The 19,458-nt window shown below is 38.4% G+C and overlaps 1 protein-coding gene across 1 annotated transcript in view; it reads right to left on the reverse strand.

Moving 5' to 3' along the window:
* Positions 1-4,576: 4,576 nt before the first annotated feature.
* MRPS35 (mitochondrial ribosomal protein S35) overlaps positions 4,577-19,458 on the reverse strand; it is a 56,198-nt gene continuing 41,316 nt past the window's right edge. Inside the window, exon 8 of the mRNA XM_074948918.1 lies at positions 4,577-6,689. Coding sequence (XP_074805019.1) covers positions 6,420-6,689 — 270 coding nt within the window. The 3' untranslated portion in view covers positions 4,577-6,419. The remainder of the gene's footprint in view (positions 6,690-19,458) is intronic.

Genomic DNA, 19,458 nt, shown 5'->3' on the forward strand with positions numbered 1-19,458 from the left:
GGCCAGCGCTGAGATAACAGGCCCATTGTTGGTGAAGATAGTCAATGCCTGTTTGCCTGCCTGCAGGACGCCAGGAGTACTTTTCATGCCTTATTAAAGTTCGGATATTATTCCTACCCCCACCCTACATACGAGATTGAAATTTAGAATATTAACATTTAAATCAAGAAACAGTTACCAGGTGAATATAGCTGGACCGCTTGGTAATAGGGACCATAATATAATTAAATTTAACATCCCTGTGGTGGGGAAAACACCACAGTGACCCATCACTGTAGCATTTAATTTCAGAAAGGGGAACTACACAAAAATGAGGAGGTTCGTTAAACAGAAATTAAAAGGTACAGCACCAAAAGTGAAATCTCTGCAAGCTGTATGGAAACTTTTAAGAGACAACATAATAGAGGCTCAACTTAAATGTATATCCCAAATTAAAAAACTAATAAGAGAACCAAAAAAGAGCCACCGTGGCTAAATAATAAAGTAAAAAGCAGTGAGAGGCAAAAAGGCATCCTTTAAAAGGTGGAAGTTATATCCTAAAGAGGAAAATAGAAAGGAGCATAAACTCTGGCAAATGAAGTGTAAAAATATGATTGAGGAGGCCAAAAAAGAATTTGAGGAACAGCTAGCCAAAGACTCAAAAAGTAATAGCAATTTTTTCTTTTTTTTAAGTACATAAGCAGGAAACCTACTAAATAACCACTCGGGCCACTGAACGATCGAGATGCTAAAGGAGCACTCAAGGATGATAAGGCCACTGCGGAGAAACTAAATGAATTCTTTGCATTGGTCTTCACGGTTGAGGATATGAGGGAGATTCCCAAACCTGAGCCATTCTTTTTAGGTGACAAATCTGAGGAACTGTCCCAGACTGAGGTCTCAATAGAGGTGGTTTTGGAACAATTTGATAAACTAAACAGTAATAAGTCACCAGGACCAGATGGTATTCACCCAAGAGTTCTGAAGGAACTCAAATGTGAAATTGCAGGACTACTAAGTGTTGTCCGTAACCTACCATTTAAATCAGCTTCTGTACTAAATGACTGGAGGATAGCTAATGTGACGTCAATTTTTAAAAACAGCTCCAGAGAAGACCTTGGCAATTACAGGCTGGTAAGCCTGACTTCAGTACCTGGCAAACTGGTTGAAACTATAGTAAAGAACAAAATTGTCAGACACATAGATGAACATAATTTGTTGGGGAATTGTCAACATGGTTTTTGTAAAGGGAAATTGTGCCTCACCAATCTACTAGAATTCTTTGAGGGGGTCAACAAGCATGTGGACAAGGGGGATCCAGTGATATAGTGTATTTAGATTTTCAAAAAGCCTTTGACAAGGTCCCTCACCAAAGGCTCTTAAGCAAAGTAAGCTGTCATGGGATAAAAGGGAAGGTTCTCTCATGGATTAACTGGTTAAAAGATAGGAAACAAAGGGTAAGAATAAATGGTCAGTTTTCAGAATGGAGAGAGGTAAATGGTGGTGTCCCCAGGGGTCTGTAGTAGGCCCAGTCCTATTCAACATATTCATAAATGATCTGGAAAAAGTAGTAAACAGTGAGGTGGCAAAATTTGCAGATGATACAAAACTACTCAAGATAGTTAAGTCCCAGGCAGGCTGCGAAGAGCTACAAAATGATCTCACAAAACTGCGTGATTGGGCAACAAAATGGCAGATGAAATTCAATGTTGATAAATGCAAAGTAATGTACATTTGGAAAACATAATCCCACCTGTACATATAAAATTATGATCTAAATTAGTTACCACCACTCAAGAAACATCTTGGAGTCATTGTGGATAGTTCTCTGAAAACATCCACTCAATCTGCAGTCAAAAAAGCAAACAGAATGTTGGGAAGCATTAAGAAAGGAATAGATAATAAGACAGAAAATAGCTTATTGCCTCTATATAAACCCATTGTACACTCACATCTTGAATACTGCGTGCAGATGTGTTTGTCCTATCTCAAAAAAGATATATTGGACTTGGAAAAGGTTCAGAAAAGGGCAACAAAAATGATTAGGGGTATGGAATGGCTGCTGTATGAGGAGAGATTAATAAGACTGGGACTTTTCAGCTTGCAAAAGAGATGACTAAGGGGGGGATATGATAGAGGTCTATAATATCATGACTGGTGTGGAGAAAGTAAACAAGCGTTTTTTACTCTCTCATAACACAAGAACTAGGGGCCACCAAATGAAATTAATAGGCAGCAGGTTTAAAACAAAAGGAAGTATTTTTTCACACAATGCACAGTCAACCTGTGGAACTCCTTGCCAGAGGATGTTGTGAAGACCAAGACTATAACAGGGTTAAAAAAAGAAATAGATACATTCATGGAGGATAGGTCCCTCAATGGCTATTAGCTAGGATGGGCAGGGATGGTGTCCCAAGCCTGTTTGCCAGAAGCTGGGAATGGGCGACAGGGGATGGATCACTTGATGATTACCTGTTCTGTTCATTCCCTCTGGGGCACCTGGCATTGGCCACTGTCAGAAGACAGGTTACTGGGCTAGATGGACCTTTGGTCTGACCCAGTAGGGCCATTCTTATGTTATGTGACCGATGTATCTAGTCATAAGTAACATGGAAACAGTTTAATTCAAGCATAAAAATGTAGGTATGTAAGGTTCAGAGTAATAGTGCATTTGCAGTAGGATACATTAATAAAGCACCACTGACAGGGATGCAGTAAGCCACTCTATGGACCTGCACATTTATTACTACTGTTATACTCCATGAGCAAGATGTTGTTTAAGTACAGGGCCCTGTCTTTCATGGACTGAGGCCTACAAAAATAATAGATAGTAGTAGATGCTTAAGACTGATTTAAGGTTATGAAAGTGCATGTTATACATTAGACAACTTAATCATATTACAGCAGCCACCTAGGAGCACCAGCTGAGGTCAGGGATCCATCACGCTACATACGGTATGAACACATAGTAATGGACTGCTCCTCCCTCACAAAATCTTATAAGCTAAATTAAAGAAGACAGAATGAGAGGGGAGACAGAGAAAGGTAGAGACACTTGCCCAACACTAAACAGCAAGTCAGTGACAGAGCCAGAGAGATAACCCATGGCTCCCGGGACCTAATCTAATGCCTCACTCACTGGGTCACAAAAGCTCTGTACTGTAATGCATAATCGCAAGAAGTAGTAGTTAAAGTTGCATATGCAACTTTGGATTTGGTATTTTTTTGATGTAAGAGCTTAATGAAAAGGAGGACTTGTGGCACCTTAGAGACTAACCAATTTATTTGAGCATGAGCTTTCGTGAGCTACAGCTCAGCTCATGCTCAAATAAATTGGTTAGTCTCTAAGGTGCCACAAGTACTCCTTTTCTTTTTGCGAATACAGACTAACACGGCTGTTACTCTGAAACCTGTCATTATAAAAGAGCTTAATGGTGCATTAATACTTTTACATGTAAATTTCCTGTTTTCTTTTTTAAAAAAAGGAGAAAAGAGCAAGGTTTGATCATCAGCGCCTTGGAGCTCTAACTTGCAAAAAGGTTAAAGTCAAAAGCCCAATTGTTGTAACTAGAACTATTTAGCTGCCATAGAAAACAATTATCTCTGATTAAGGACACCCAAATCTAGATGCCCTCACTTGAGGAGGATCAATTTTCACCCTGCTCTGGGTTACGAGAAACATTTGATAAGTGAATCCAAGCTAGATATAGGTACTTCACATAGACTCAAGATTCATGGATTTTGCATTTCCTATACATTTTGTAGCATACTCCCTGTTAGGTGTGGAGTTAATGATACAAAAACTACTTCAGATTTTAAAATATTAATGTAGTCAAATGAAAATGAATTTCCTATGCACTCCATTGCATCTGTGAAGACTATTTCCATGTCAAAGTTGTTACTTTCAAATTTCAGCAGTTTCATCTGGACATGTTTTGTGCAGGTCATAATTAGTAAAGTTTATGGGGGGTAAGAGATTAATTGCATTCATTTGTACAGAGGAATAGAACTCAGGACCTCCTGTCGCCCATTTGTGTGTGCACAAGGACATTTTGATGGGAAAAAGCAACAGAAGCAAGAATAAGAACCTTATCAGATTCTAAGCATCTCAAAATATGTAGAAAGTTAATCAAGTCAGTCTACAGTGATTCTGCAGACTAGCCACTCTATTCTGCAGCTAAATTAGGTGGGCATCAGTTCCTAGATCTAAAAATCCCTCCTGTACATATTGAAAAGAAATTTCCTCTGGCGTAAGGCTAGGCACTAATCTAGAATTCATAGCATTTTCCAAGTCAAATTGCAGCTTTCAATTCTCCAGTGATTTCTGCTCCATAGCTTTTCAAAAAAAGTAACAGTATATTTATGTATATAAACACATACACACACACACTTACACTTTTATTCCCACTCAAAACCAAACATTCAAAAATAGCTGAACCATTTTTCCCCCTTGACACTTTCAAATAAAATTCACCTTGGTGCAGAGCTGAAAGGAGGGAATGTTTAATGCCAAAAAGGTAAAGGATTGCAAAGTTCTGACAGTCTGAATATATGAGTTTATTAAGCAAACATTTTCAATCTTAACTATACCAGTTACCAAAGCTATCTTACTATTTTATGTGCACAGAGGTATTTATTCCTGGATGAAAAACTGTGTTTACTAGACAGAACCCATTTGACAATGCCACTCCTTTTACAAAGGGAATATACATTCCAATCTCAAAGGCTACATGTAGATGACAGAAGCTGGAGTACCCATAAGCCATGCAGAATGGCTCCAACAGAGTCCTAAACAGATGCACAAGAGTCACTTCCCTCCATTCCCCCAGTTCTGGTGCCTATGCTCTTATGTTGCATCTTTTCTTCTTAACCAGCTGTGGCTGGGGAGCAGAACATTGTGACTAATGTTAAGCTTATTTAACCTTTTGTAGAATCTTTAATTCTGACAAAAAGCCACCCAAGTGAAAGGGAAATATTTTTGTAACATGAATGCCTAATTTTGCTGATACTAGTAGTTGTATTTTTACTGTCATAGGATCTTAACCTCCTTAGTTTTTGAAGCTCACTTCTCTTTTTCTTTTAAAAAGAAGTTCTCTTTTCACATTTTTTAGCATTCAGAACTATTTTTGATAATTGCTGAGTGCTAAAATTACCAACTACTTTCAGGTTTTCAGACCAGTTCTGCTCAAAGAGCAAATTACCAAAAGGTAACAACCATCTATATAATTCCTTCCTTCACTCATGGTGACAAGTTGGAACCTAGATGAATTTTCTGCACCATTAGTCATGTATTTACTCTTGAGACACAATTTAACACCCTTTCTGTATTAAGAGCAGGTCATATCCTTTTAAAATAATTAAGTTCCCATCATCTGTCACCCAAACTGTTTTTGTTCCTGTAATAAGACATACAATTCTTACTTATTCCACATATTTATTGTGCAGATATATGTGTATACTTTTATTTTGCATCCTTTCAGCTACTATTTAACCTTTCCCTCCCTTCTAGATGGTCCACTACTCCATCCATTTTCTATTCTGGGGTCTTAACTTTATCCTGTTCCCCTTCTTTCAGAGATATACACATCTATCTAAGGTACTTATGTGACCCTCATTACATGCCTCACAATCTCCAATGCAGTTATCCTCCCAACTGCCCGCCAAGGTTGGAGGTAATGTTACCTTCATCTGGAAAAATGAAGGCAGAGAGAGACTAAGAGTAAAATTTTCAAATGCATACTAAGGGTATGTCTACACAGCAACTAGACACCCATGGCTGGGGTTTGGAGGGCTCTTTCATCGCTATATAGACTTCTGGGCTCAGGCTGGAGCCCAGGCCCTGCCAGCCATGGGTTTTTCTTTGCTGTGTAGACATATCCTGTGTGCCCCCATTCTCAGAAATGACTTAGGCACACAGGATCCTAAGTCTCATTGAAATTCAGTGGAACTTTGCCTCCTAAGTCAAATAAGTGCTTTTGAAAAATCTTACCCTATGTGATTTACCCAGGATACACAGAAGTCTGTGGTACAGCAAGGAATTAAATCAGGGCCTCCTAAATCCCAGGCTAGAACAGTGGAACAGAATGCTTAAGCCCATAAATACTCAGAAGGCTTCCCAGAAAAGACTTGATACAAATTTTATTTATAGAGGTAAGGAATGATACTGGCAGACAGTGATTTTGTCATTGACAAGAAAATTCAATTGTATGGAAACATATGAAGTTTGTTGCTGACCCTTTTTGAATCTCTATTCACTCTAACTTCCATTCAAGGTTTTTGAAATTTTAAAATTTTATTAACATTCCAAGACTTGTTTTGCTGAAGGTCCAGAAAGTCATGGATAACTGCATTTACAATCTCCTACAAAGTACTATTAGCATACATTATCTTTGTATATTGACACAAGATCAGAGATGTGCATGGAATGTCAATTTTCACGGTCATGCTTGTAAATTCAGTAGTTTCATCACAGATTCCTTGTACTGCAAAATGTTGTTTTCTGTCTCTCCATTTTTAAGTACAACTACAGAGGTTTTGTAATTCTCAACCATCTCAGAGCCAAGCAGCTCTTCCCTAGTTACTTCAGTGATTTTCTCTGCAGCTCTTATTCGAAGAAGCGTGTCCAAAGCATTCTTCTGAGAGGGGCTATTTTCCCAGATATACTCCTCCATGTCTGCTTCAGTCTTCTCGTTTTCCCACATTTCAGTTTTCTGAAAGAAAACAGATATCACCTTAAAAATGTCAGTACTGAATACTGAAGTAACAATCTGGAAAAATCTGAACTATCATCCCTCTCCCACAAAAAATTGTTTAAGATTTTTGTCTTGGATGAAGTTCACCCCAGTGTAGCGTCTATGCAAAAGACCCTCAACAGAGCTTAAGTGAAATTTAAGAGGTGAACAGGCTTTGTGTTTGACCTCTGCGCAGGGTGAATTTAACTCTGCGATTAAAGTTCAAATGCTATTATAAATATAAGCCTGGAAATCTATTTCAAATCTGTATCATTTGGTAAAATTACAGTAATCTGGAGCGAAAAAGAGCTGGCAGAAGCAATAATTAGTTTTTCAGTTATGTAAAGTTACTGATTACAGTTCAAACTCCGAGAGGGGAAAAAAAGCCCAAATCCTCCAAAATGTTATTTTAAAATAATGGTCCAAATTCCACTGTCAACACTGGAGTAGCTCTGTATTTACACCATTATTGCCAACATTGGAATCTGACCCAAAGTTTGTGAAATGAAAGGAAGTTTTCCCTTCATTACGTTGGAAGTTGGTAAACCAGCCATTAGATTATCTGGATCAATAGGGCTTACTTTTGGTGGCTCCAATTTGTGTAGTCAGACTAAGTCAAGTCACCAGATTTTTTTTCTCATTCCACACCAAATTGGACTCTACCTCAACACCTTCAGGACACATCGTCGTGCAAAGGATCACAATTCAATTCTCTTATGTATTTAGACTAAAGAACTTGGTTAATCATCAGAAAACAACACAGCGCCCATCCATATAACGACCACATGGTTTTAGATTGTGTTTTGAAAGAAGTAGTAGTGACATGCAGGTTGTCACTCTAAACTCCTGATACACTATATTTAATCTTTTCCTTTTACGATCAAATTCCTTGAGTTGAATGACCATTCATACTGGTAAAAAATGAAATCATATTTCACTGAGGTTTGGCTTTTGAGTCACACAGACAGGATGCTTAGGTTCTTCCACCACTGGGTTGAAAGATTAGGAGTGGATAAATGGATCCAAAATGTAAAGGCAGGAGGGGCCTGAAGACTTTCCAATGCTGTTGGATTGGTATTGACCTTCAGAGCTACAGCCATGGAAGTTACCTTCAGTACTTTCCTGATTTGTCTCACCTCCTATGCACTCAGAGAAGCAGATGAGCTGGAAGATTGAGACTCCCACCAACCAAAGCCCAGAAGAAGAGACTGTGTGTTGAGGCATTTCCATGGCTGTAGCCTCTCTCTTCGGAGAGAGATCCTGTCACCTGTCCTGAGAAGGCACAAGGTGAGTGTGCTGAAGGAATCCATATGCTTCTACAATGGGGGCATTTTTTGCTCTTTCATTCTGTGTTGTCCACAAAGAGACAAAAAGAATCGGCCTTGGGGAGAGCCAGAAGACAAACCAAGGATCTTCACATGAAGCAGCCTGAAGGGGAGCCCAGCTAGGTGGGGGGAAAATATTCAAGTTTAGTGACTGGAAAACCTGCTTTCTTATGAAGGAAGCCAATAGGTCCAAAACAGTGGTTTTCAACGCAGGTCACTTGTGGCCTAATCAGCATATTATATATATATGTATGTATGTATGATTGTGTGTGGATGTGGCCCACATAACACAGAGAACTACATATGAGAATCACTGGTCCAGAACAATTGGGTAGGACTTAGACAATATTACCCCAGAGATTCAAGCTTTGGCAATTGCTAGCTAATATCTTTGTAGCAATACACCCTGAGCTCTGATCTAATCAGATAAGAAATTAAATGAAATGGGTTGTTGGTGTGTACTTATACAGAAGACAGCTCTCCTCAGTGCTAAGGAACTGATTTATTTATGACTTGGGGAAAGAGCACTGCCTACCAAATTACCTCCGCCTTCTGCAGCTCAGAAATTGCTCCTTAGAGGACCTTTATCCATGAAATGACAGCTAAATTCTCTTTAGTCAGTGCTGTGATCCTGTCTCATTTCAAGTTTCTTGTTTTCTGCACCACTGTCTGTAATCATTTGGGAGTAGGTGTACTCCTGGCAAGTAGACAGCGTGTCCAGAAGGTTTTCTTATACCGTAGCCCCTCATTTTGCTTCATTGACTGCGCAAGAGATGAGTCAAATGGTGTGCCATGTAAACTGGCATTCTTGTGTATGTAATTACTATAATGTAAACTTCATTTAGGTCACACCATCACATTGTTTTAAATAGGTGAACATCACAACTTACGTTATTTTCATTTTGCTAAACATTTATCACAACATATAATGAGACCACAACTGAGAAAAGCAATGTAACCATTTTGAACCTTTCGTTTTTAATGTTATGTTTTTGTGGCATTTAATGCTGAGGAAATCACTTCTGAAGAAAGATATTTCTGTGGAAGTAAGTTAAAACAAGCACTCTACTAAAACCTTTACATCGTATGTCCTTAATGAAATCCCTTAACAGGCAACTTTTCACTAATCCTCCAGCTTTGCTAGCCATGATTAAGTTGCAGTAGCAACAAACAAATGTAAAACTCAAATAAATCTGGCAAAAGATTTTTTTAAGTCTGTTAGCTAGCCAACAATTATGTTCTATACAAAACATAATTCTTAATAATGGCTAGTATTATGAAAGCCAAACTTTTTTACATTTCAAACATATGGATCCAAGTTATGCCTTTGTGCTTGAGCCTGAATACCCACATTTACAAATGCTTTAAGTGTTGCACCCAGAATAAGGGTCAATGGAAGCTCTTTCTTTTAAAATCCACAAATCCAAATGTTGTTAAATCAGAAACACAGATTAACATCACGAAAAGTCTCATGTGACTGACATTTAAAGAACCTGGGCACAATGCAAAGCAGAAATAAAAACCTTATTCAGCCATTAAAGACGGAAAAATTAGTACTGTAATCTGCACTTGCAGAGCACCAGTAAACAAATGGTTACAATGAAGCATTCTCTGTGTGCATCATGAGATTTTTCAGCCATTATTAACACTTACACTTTTAAAAAATAAACTTTATTAATAAAACGTTAACACTTATACAGTCTTAAAAGTTAGCGAAGTTATCACCCTGCTTTTCAGACCAGTTACTTATCATTGCACACTGGCTTTCCAAAGCAGTTTGTCCAGTTCAGAAAGAATTAAAAAAAAACAAAACAAAAACAATAACCTCTCACAGGGATAGGGTTTCTCAAAAGTAAAGGAATGAGTGTTGCACCTGGTCAGTCCTGGACCAAACTCTCGTTATTTGCCAGTCATGTCCTAGGTTCAACAAAAGATCATTGTGAGGCCTTTGAACACCTTTAAGTTCCAGCAGAGGTAATAAAAACTAATTATGGTCATTACATTTATCTCTTCAGGAAAATCCTTCTCTGTGCACATTAACTGATGGGATTTCAAAGATGAATGTTGATAAACAGATTAACACAGCTTTTCGTCTCTCTTGAACAGTGCAATGCAAAGGGATTTTAAATTAGACCAATGAAATTGTAAAGTATTACTAGTTTGTAAGCTTTGCAAACAGGTTGGAGTGTCAAAGTAATTCTTAAAATAAAACTGACTTCTTCTAGGGATGGGGTATGGGTGTGATTTCAAAGTATGTTCCTCTGCTCTGTTCAAAGAAGCCAGAATTGTTTGCTGAAATGTTGGTGGCCATCCTTCAAAATGAAATGTTATCCTAGCATACACAGATCCAGAAGTAAATCAAACAGCAAACTGAACAGAAACTAGATTTTTGCAGGCTGATTGTATTAAGTAAACTTAAAGACCCTTTCAACCAGAAGATTTACTGCATGAGAAAAAAAAAATGAATCTGGAATTACACTTCCACCTGATAACACATGAGGGTAATCAAACCCATATGTGAACTCACTAATAGGAATGCTACAACAAAACATTGATGGCTCAGTTTAAAGGGTTATAAAGTGTGCCAATGAGACAGTGATGCAAAACTCAAGTACATCAATATGAAGTCTTAACTCAGAATGGTAGCTGCACATTTCTCCTCCTGCAAAATTAAATATTTGAGTGAAGGATGCAGTGAGAGCTTGAACTTCGAATAAAGCTGTGACAGTTGGAATATTTAAACTGTGTGTGTTTACCATTTTTCTGGAATCACTGCTGTATCAGGTTAAAAACCTTAAATATATGCTTCCCCGATAAGATGGACTGAAATGGGTGCTCTTTCAAACACATATAGTTGCCAAGAAGCATTAGCCAGACCCACCTAAAGGTGCATTCACCAGATAGTGCAACTGGTTCTCCAGTAAACACTTCCAATGAAAGCTATAGAACATTTTTCTTTTAATATAAGTTCAGAAAATGTCTGAAATAGAGACTACAAATGAGATTTGGGGAATTTTTGCACTCCACGAGAACAGATGATGAGACTATTTTTTTAAATGCCATAATGAGAATGAAGATGTGTTACTGTGCAAATCTTTTATATCAATTGTGAACCTCCCAAAATAGGGGCTTATGACTGAATTGCTGACAAAGCCTTAATATTAAAAACTGGATACAAGACAGTATTAAAAAGCCTCATTATAAAATGACGCTATAAACCTACAAAAATGAGTGATTTTTAATCACTCAAGACATTTAAATCAGATTTTTCTTGGCTTTTCTTCCAGTTTAGCAAGTTGGCTGCTGCAGTCATACCCAGGATTAAGGTTGCCAAATCTTCTGATGTGTCTTTTTAGAAAAGTTAAATAGCTAAAAATATTTTAAAAGCCATTGTAAGTGGCACACAGAAAAATTAAAGGCACTTAGAAATACTTAGGAACTCACGTTAGTCAATTTTCCTGTCAACAGCCTGAATAGTTAACACATTAATCAGAGATTTAATGCTGTTCAACAAAAATGCAAGTATTTTTAGTAGTGTTTTTTTTACAAACCTGAAAATGGAAGTTTAATCTGAAGATGCCCTGGAATGAGTAAACCTGTTTCTTTCTACTATGTTGAAATAGAATACATTTTAGCTACTTCATGGACCTGCCTCACAAATTTACAAGTAGAAATAAAGAGCAACGATTTGGAACATACTAACTCAGTTGAGCACCTCAAAAAACTGTCAAAACTATTTACATACCCATCACCATGCATGTACTACATCCTTAAACTGCACCTACAAGTTCTTAGCTAGCAACTTGAAAGATAAGTTTACATGTAAAAACACTTAATAGGCAAAAAGATACTTAAAAACATCTCTGTCTGATAGAATTCACTACGTTAACTGGAAATGCTGCTCTAGGGAACTTACTCTATCTAGCCTTGAAGGTGAGCTTCAAAGCAAAAGATATTTATAGCACAGAAATCTTGCTTTAAGTTTTAAAATCAAAGCATACTTGTCAAATGTCACATCTGAAGCACATTTGCCCCAGTGTCACTTTTACCCCATGTCAACTGAAATGTCACTACATGGAATCAGAGATACAAACAATGAGTGAAGTTTCCCCTTCAGCTCCCTCTCCTCCCAGGTGCTAGAGATCACTCAAGAGATTCTGAACAAGAGGCTTCCACCCATCACTCACTCTGTGCCTCTCTGAAGAACAGTGGGAACAAATAGGTGGCTAGGATTGTTGTCTCCTGGTCCTCAACTGTTTACTTCCTGGGGGTGGGAAAATGTGTTGTCATGGTACGTGAGAGAGCACCACAGGAGTTATAAAGAAATTCAACAGCAGAAGCGTGGAGATGGGAGACGGGATCGTTGCAGGAAGAGGGCAAATTAAAAGCGGAAAAAGAATGAGCCAGGTGGTAGCAAAGAGACAAGGATGAAGAAAAAACTAGTATCTTTGTCTCAGAAGAACAAGGCAGGTTGTAAAGCAGGAAGGATGATCTTATAACTAGCGACAACTCCTGGGTTCCATGCCCAGCGCTGCTACTGACTTACTAAGCGACACTATTACCTCTATCCCTCAATTTGGCCATCTGTACAATGGAGATAATATCGATCGTGGGATAGAAGTACCTGCACTTTTTTGCATCTTTAGGTTGTGGAAAGGGCATCTGAAAGGTTTAAGTCCAAACAAAGGTTTTCAGAAAGCAAAGATCTTATGGAGACTAGAGAACGGGTGAGATAATGACATTACAAAAAACTGAGAGCTAAAAGGAATATTTTAAGGAGGCTTTAAAATTTGGGGGGTTTTGCTCAATACCTATACCTGATAAACACTTGGGAGAAAGGATGTCTTTGAAGATCAACCTCCCCAGTCTTTCATCTAACATGAGACCCTGCACCATATATTTGAGACCCTTTCCCTGACCCAAAATTCTCCAGCAAATCCAGAAAAGATAAGATTTGACACTGAAGATATTTCTAAGGGAATGGTAAAGCAGTAAATGGAGCATATATATATATTATATATATATTTTTAAATTTAAAATATTTTAGACCACCTTTAACTTAGTTTCTATTTTTGCCTGAAGTTCACTTTTAGACGAGACATGCCGACACGGTATTCCACTGGAACACATGGAAACAATGCATGGTTTGGCATGTACAGGGATTCACCCCAAAAGAAGCTGTGTGTTCACTAGTAAGAGGTGCGTCCTTGAGTTCACTAATATTTTACCTTGTGTTAAGACAAGGCAGTGTGCAATTTTCAAACAAATTAACATGTCGGCTAGTTTAACTCCACCTGCTAATCTGAAAGAAAACTACAAACTACCTTGTCTTCACTAGGATTTTACCACAAGTTTGTGAACGCAAGATAAGAACACGCCTTTTCTCCTAGTACAGCCTTTGAGATAAGTGCTTGAACCCTAGCCTGCATAGTTTCACAGCACAGACCCACAAAGACACCCATTCAAGTGATCTGTTGTATGTAGGCTTGCTTAGGTTATTTCAAATCCCTTCCCCTTCCCCCAACCTCCTCCAGGGCAACTACTAAATAGAACTCCATTGTGTGATGCTGGCAGACCAGGTACCAGCTCATGCCAAGGCCCAAGGCCTCTCTGAACACTGACAAATGCAGAGTTGGAAACCGGTCTGGCTTATCTGTGGGTTAGTATAGTTAAAACATACGTTAGGGTTATAAGAATGTGCTTAGTGTTTAGACTTTATGGAATGCTTGTAGGATGTGCATGTATTAATCCTACTTCTAATATATGTATCCAATGGTATAAAATTATATTGAGTGTTTGCATTGTCAACCTCTGTAATTGTAAAAAGAAAGGGAGTACTTGTGGCACCTTAGAGACTAACCAATTTATTTGAGCATAAGCTTTCGTGAGCTACAGCTCACTTCATCAGATGCATACTAATGAATCCTAATGCATACTAATGCATCTGATGAAGTGAGCTGTAGCTCCCAAAAGCTTATGCTCAAATAAATTGGTTAGTCTCTAAGGTGCCACAAGTACTCCTTTTCTTTTTTGCGAATACAGACTAACACGGCTGTTACTCTGAACTCTGTAACTGTGTAACTCACCAAAGAGGAAAAGAAGCTTTAATTAGGGTAAAGCGCTCATCCTGCACACAGGATGGCTCACTGAAGCAAATAAGGCATTGTGTAGCATCAAAGCACAGAGACTTTGGTGATGGCATTCCTAACTCCATCAAGGAAAAGGGAAATCTACACATGAACTCATCACATCGCCTTGGAATCTGGGGTGAAGGGAATAAAAATATCCTGACAAGGAGAAACTTGGTCTCTGGACTCTGAGGCGTAAAGTTTACTAAACATAAGCAAGAGACCCCTATGTTGCTTGAAACCATGGAGCTGCTGCAGCAAAAGTCAGACAGGTCACAGCTTTCGTGAATTTTTGTTTATTACTTGTGACCTGTCCATGACTTTTACTAAAAATAACCATGACAAAAGCTTAGCTTTAATCATAAGCCATTCAGCAGTTAAAATTAAATATTTTAGTTGTAATGTATACAGTGCACCAGTAAATGTACTGTAGCATATTTTGTAAAAGTAATACCTTAGAAAGTATAAATTACTATATATCAATGTGTTTGAGTAGTACAGGGAGGAATCCTTTATTGGACTTATTATAAAGCACTGATTATAAAGCACTGATTACATAAGCAATTTTCTATTGTATTCTTACGAAGTCCCAAGAAAGTAAGGAGTAGGTGCACAATACACATTGTTCACGAAAAAAGAAAAAACATTGCACACATGCAGGTTTAACTCCTAAACCTTTCAACTACTGCTGCAATCAAGGTATTGCAAGGAAAAGCTCCAGCAACTGGTATTCACTTGGTCTCCAATAATTTCCACTTAAAAGTTTAATTTGGGATTGAATTACACACAGATTTAGACCAATTCAACTAGACTGCTTTAAGAACCAATTTAGATAAATCAATCCAATCTCCTAACATGAACATATATAAATTTAAAAGTGTTTTTAGCTTTGCCGATGCACGCGCACACACACACACACACACACACACACACACACACAGTCTCTCTCGCTCTCATACACACACTCTGCACAGCTTAGAGGGAACACAGGAAGTTTTTCGTATGTCAAAACTGTAAGGGTAGTTAAGCACTTAAATTACTTAGGGAAATGGTGGAATCTCCAGCATTGGAGGTTTTTAAGAAAAGGTTAGCCAAACACCTGTCAGGGATGGTCTAGATAAAATGTAGTCCTGCCTCAGTGCAGGAGACTGGACAGTCCTATATTTCTAGGATTCTATGCTTCCAATCTTTTTTGTTGCCTTTTACTGACTTTTTTTATTTCTGCTACATAGCAGAGGCAGGGAGGAGCTCAGAAACGAGCACAATATTTTAAGAGACAAGTTGTGTGAGGTAATATCTTTTATTGGACCAACCTCTGTTGGTGAGAGACACACACTTTTATTGGGGGCACTAAACTATGTGGGTGAAACTAGACAATCACTATGCTCTAGATTAGAATGAACTCACACAGGAAAAGGATAAAAGACGAACACCACATCACCAGTGGCTGAACAATTTTCACAAAGCAATCACTTCATATCTGATCTATCAGTCCTCATCCTCAAAGGAAACCTGGACAACACTTTCAAAAGATGAGCCTGGAAGATCAAATTCATAACTGTGTTACATTAAAAATCATGGTCTTAATAAAGACACTGGATTTACCCCTTATTACAATAATCTGTAACCCACTTACCGCCCCCCCTCCTTTTGTCCTATGACTACAGGGGTGTTAATAGGCCACTTCACCTTGAATAAAGAAAAGGAGTACTTGTGGCGCCTTAGAGACTAACCAATTTATTTGAGCATAAGCGGATGCCGATGAAGTGAGCTGTAGCTCACGAAAGCTTATGCTCAAATAAATTTGTTAGTTTCTAAGGTGCCACAAGCACTCCTTTTCCTTTTGCGAATACAGACTAACACGGCTGCTACTCTGAAACTTCACCTTGAATGATTCCTTAGAGTATGTGCTAACTGCTTATGCCAACCTATTTATTCAATCTTTAGCTGTGACATTTAGGACCTTTTCCAGACCTGACAAAGTCCTCTGTATAACTCAAAAGCTTGTCTCTCTCATCAACAGCAGTCAGCCCAATAAAATATTATCTCACCCACCTTGTCTCTCTACTATCCTAGGACCAACAAATAAGTCAACTAATTTTTCCAGTATTAAGCAGAGATCCTTACAACATTACTTATTAACCATGTTCCATCTTGAAAATGGATTTTTTATTTCTACTTTGTTTTCTGTGTCCAATCCACAACAAAACTTTAAATCTCAATGATTATTCCTACGTAAATGAGAAAGATCGGTTTATGCCTCCTTTAACCACTTGATGGCAGCAAACGATCATTCTTTTGACGCACTAATAAATTTTTTTTCTTAGTGCTATTATACTTGCATTCATCCAAAATGAATATAAGGATCACTACATGCCTATTATAATTACTGCTTTGTGCACCGCTATCAACAGTAAGACAGAGAGACACTTCATTAAAGTTCTCTCAGTGCTGCCCTTTTTGTTTGGCCACGTAGGCCATGTCCACCACAGGCCCTTTCCTGGGAACAATCTGCAAAGCCAAGACACAAAACACAAGGAACGGAGTCTAGACCATCCAGACTGGGAACAGACCAAGACTTTAGTAAACTTTCTCCCCACCAACCCAAACATTACAGCATCAAATAGGGAGTACAGGAGAACAAAGCATAAGGTCATTCAGGCATTGGTTAAAAAATTTCAGTGCATATGAACAGCAAACTGGCTGTTCAGACAGCTACTACATGGTGTGTAAAAATTAATTATGTACAAGTGTTAACTCAATTACTGATTAAGATGAAAAAGCTGCAAACTATAAAATGTTAAGCATTACTATATATTTTCAAAATACTGTAATCTATGTTTTAAAGTTTGTATGTTGGAAATAGTCTCCAAAATGTCATCACTTTTGGTGACAAAACATGAAAGGCTGCCTTCCTCAAACTCCTGTGCACAGGCTTATATGGCAGAAAGTTTGCTATGGAAAGCTAAAGCGTAGCGCATCTATCTTTAAATCTCACCACAATGTATGACCATCAGCATAACAATATCATCAAAGCTAACCAATTAAGATGACCTGAGATTTTCCAAGGTCATTGATGCAATGAAGAAGTTCACTGTTTGGGAGTACTGTATCCTGGTTTTTGTTTGTTCTGTGAGCAGCACTGCAGAGCCAGTCAAGGCTGTTTGGGGGATCGTGTGCATTTTCAAACTTCATCATGTTGTTTTATTTTTTAAATGCACACTTAGCTTTCAGTTTCCTGGCTAACATCTAGGCCTCTGAGAAAAGCATAGTATTAATCTGAAGAGGGATTGTATAGAAAAAAGGAAAACAAAAAACTCACTGTGAGACTCCAATGTTGTCTCAATGTCTCCATATCAAATTGAATAAAAAAAAAAATTGTCAGGATTGCAAACAACCTGGAATCTAGAAGTTAATATGGGCATCTGCCTTCTTATGCATCTTCACTAGCACTAAAGAGGCTGTAGACAAATTAAGTTCTGCATTGGAGCTACGCAACCCCATCAGCCATCCTACAATTTAGACAGGTGTGACCAGGGACATAATATATCTTGTAGACAATTACTGGTGAAGCTGCATGAGGAAAAAAAAATCCAACTTGGTTTCAAGACGGCAGGGCTGGCAGTTTGACTTGTGAATTGAGAAAGTTTGACACAGTGGATGTCAAACTCCTCTATGTTGTATGCAGTGTACTTGTAGCTGTATTGGTCCCAAGTCCAGTGACCCGAAGAAGAGTTCTATGTGGTTCCAAAGCTTGCATCTCTCACCATCACTAACTGGTCAAATAAAGGATTACTTCACCTACCTTGTCTTTCAAAAATCCTCTGACAGACAGTCACTTTACTGGGTATAATCATATTAAGTAAGGCTACAAATATCAATTAACTGCACCTTAATTTAAAAAAAATATACAATTGCACAGTCACATGATCTAGTGAAGTTTGCTCTTCCCTTCCTTGGGTGGCTATTTCCCTCCCACCCCCCAGTTCTGCCCCCAGCACCATACTGCCTTACAAATTAATCACATTTATTATCAGCCCACTGATGTGCTGCCAATATTTTAAACAGGTTCCCACAGAAAATGTTTCACTTAACCTGCGATTAGAGGATGGATGAAGGATTAGAGGATTTATTACTTTGTTCTCCCATTTAAACAAATGGAATTAAAAGAAATGTAACCCAAGAAGGAAGGAAACAACACAGCTGGCAAATGAACATAAATGAAATATGATGGAAATGCTTACACTTTAATAAAGAGAAATCTATCAAATATAGGAGAGTAAGAAGTGTTCAACTTCAGTAATTTGAAAAGGGACGGGGATGACATTTTTCCATAGGATATAATTTGCAAAAGTACCTACGGGATTTAGGAGCTTAAATCCCATAGACTTTCAACGAGACAGGGTCCTAAGTACATAATTCTCTTTTGAAAATTGTGCTTTTGAAAAATGTACCCAAAGACTTTAGGGAATCCAGACATATCTTTCTCCAGGGGTTTCACCCAGCCCCCAACCGATATCTAATATTTGGGGCAATCAGGTACATTCCAAAGAGAACCGGAGCCCCTCCGATTAAGAAGTCTTCATATGCCAAGGATGGGTTAGCATTATACTGTGTGGGAATGAATGCCAGACACAGGGAAATCATCCTAATTCTCCCTTCAAAATGGTTGTGGAAACTTAAACTTCACACTTTGCCCCATACTTACAGATTCTCCCAGGGAAACATACACTTGGGTAAACTTGGGGCCCAATCCTGGAAAAAGTGTGAGTGTCCTCAGCGTCCATAGGAGTTTGCAGGATCAAACTGTTTCTGGGATCAGCAGGTGGGAAGTCACTTTCAACTATGCCGACATAGTGGCTTCAAGTAAAACCATAAAACGTGTGAGAAGTGTTTCTAAACCTTCTTTGGGTTACTTCACCTGCTCACATTGCTCCAACTACCCACCTTTACACCAGTGACTCTCAAATCTACTTCTCCCACTCCTGACTGGTCTCCATGTTTCTAATGCCACATCTCAGCCCCTCTCTCCAACCCCTCTTTCTAGATATACCTCACTGTCAAAAACTTAACAGGGCAGAATGTGAGTTCCTGATCTTTCCTCTCAAGGTCTCATCTTCACCCCCTTCTCAGTCACTGTTGAAACGACAAGATGATTGTTGTGATTCATTCATGCTCATAATCTAGGTGGTAGTCAGACTTCTTCCTCGCGCCACACATCCAATCACAGTTTCTTCCTCCATAGCATTTCCAAAATCTGACCTTTGCACACTCTCCAGTGTTAAAGACTACCTA

Source organism: Natator depressus, chromosome 1 (assembly GCF_965152275.1).
Source record: "Natator depressus isolate rNatDep1 chromosome 1, rNatDep2.hap1, whole genome shotgun sequence".
NCBI classification, from domain to species: Eukaryota; Metazoa; Chordata; order Testudines; family Cheloniidae; genus Natator; species Natator depressus.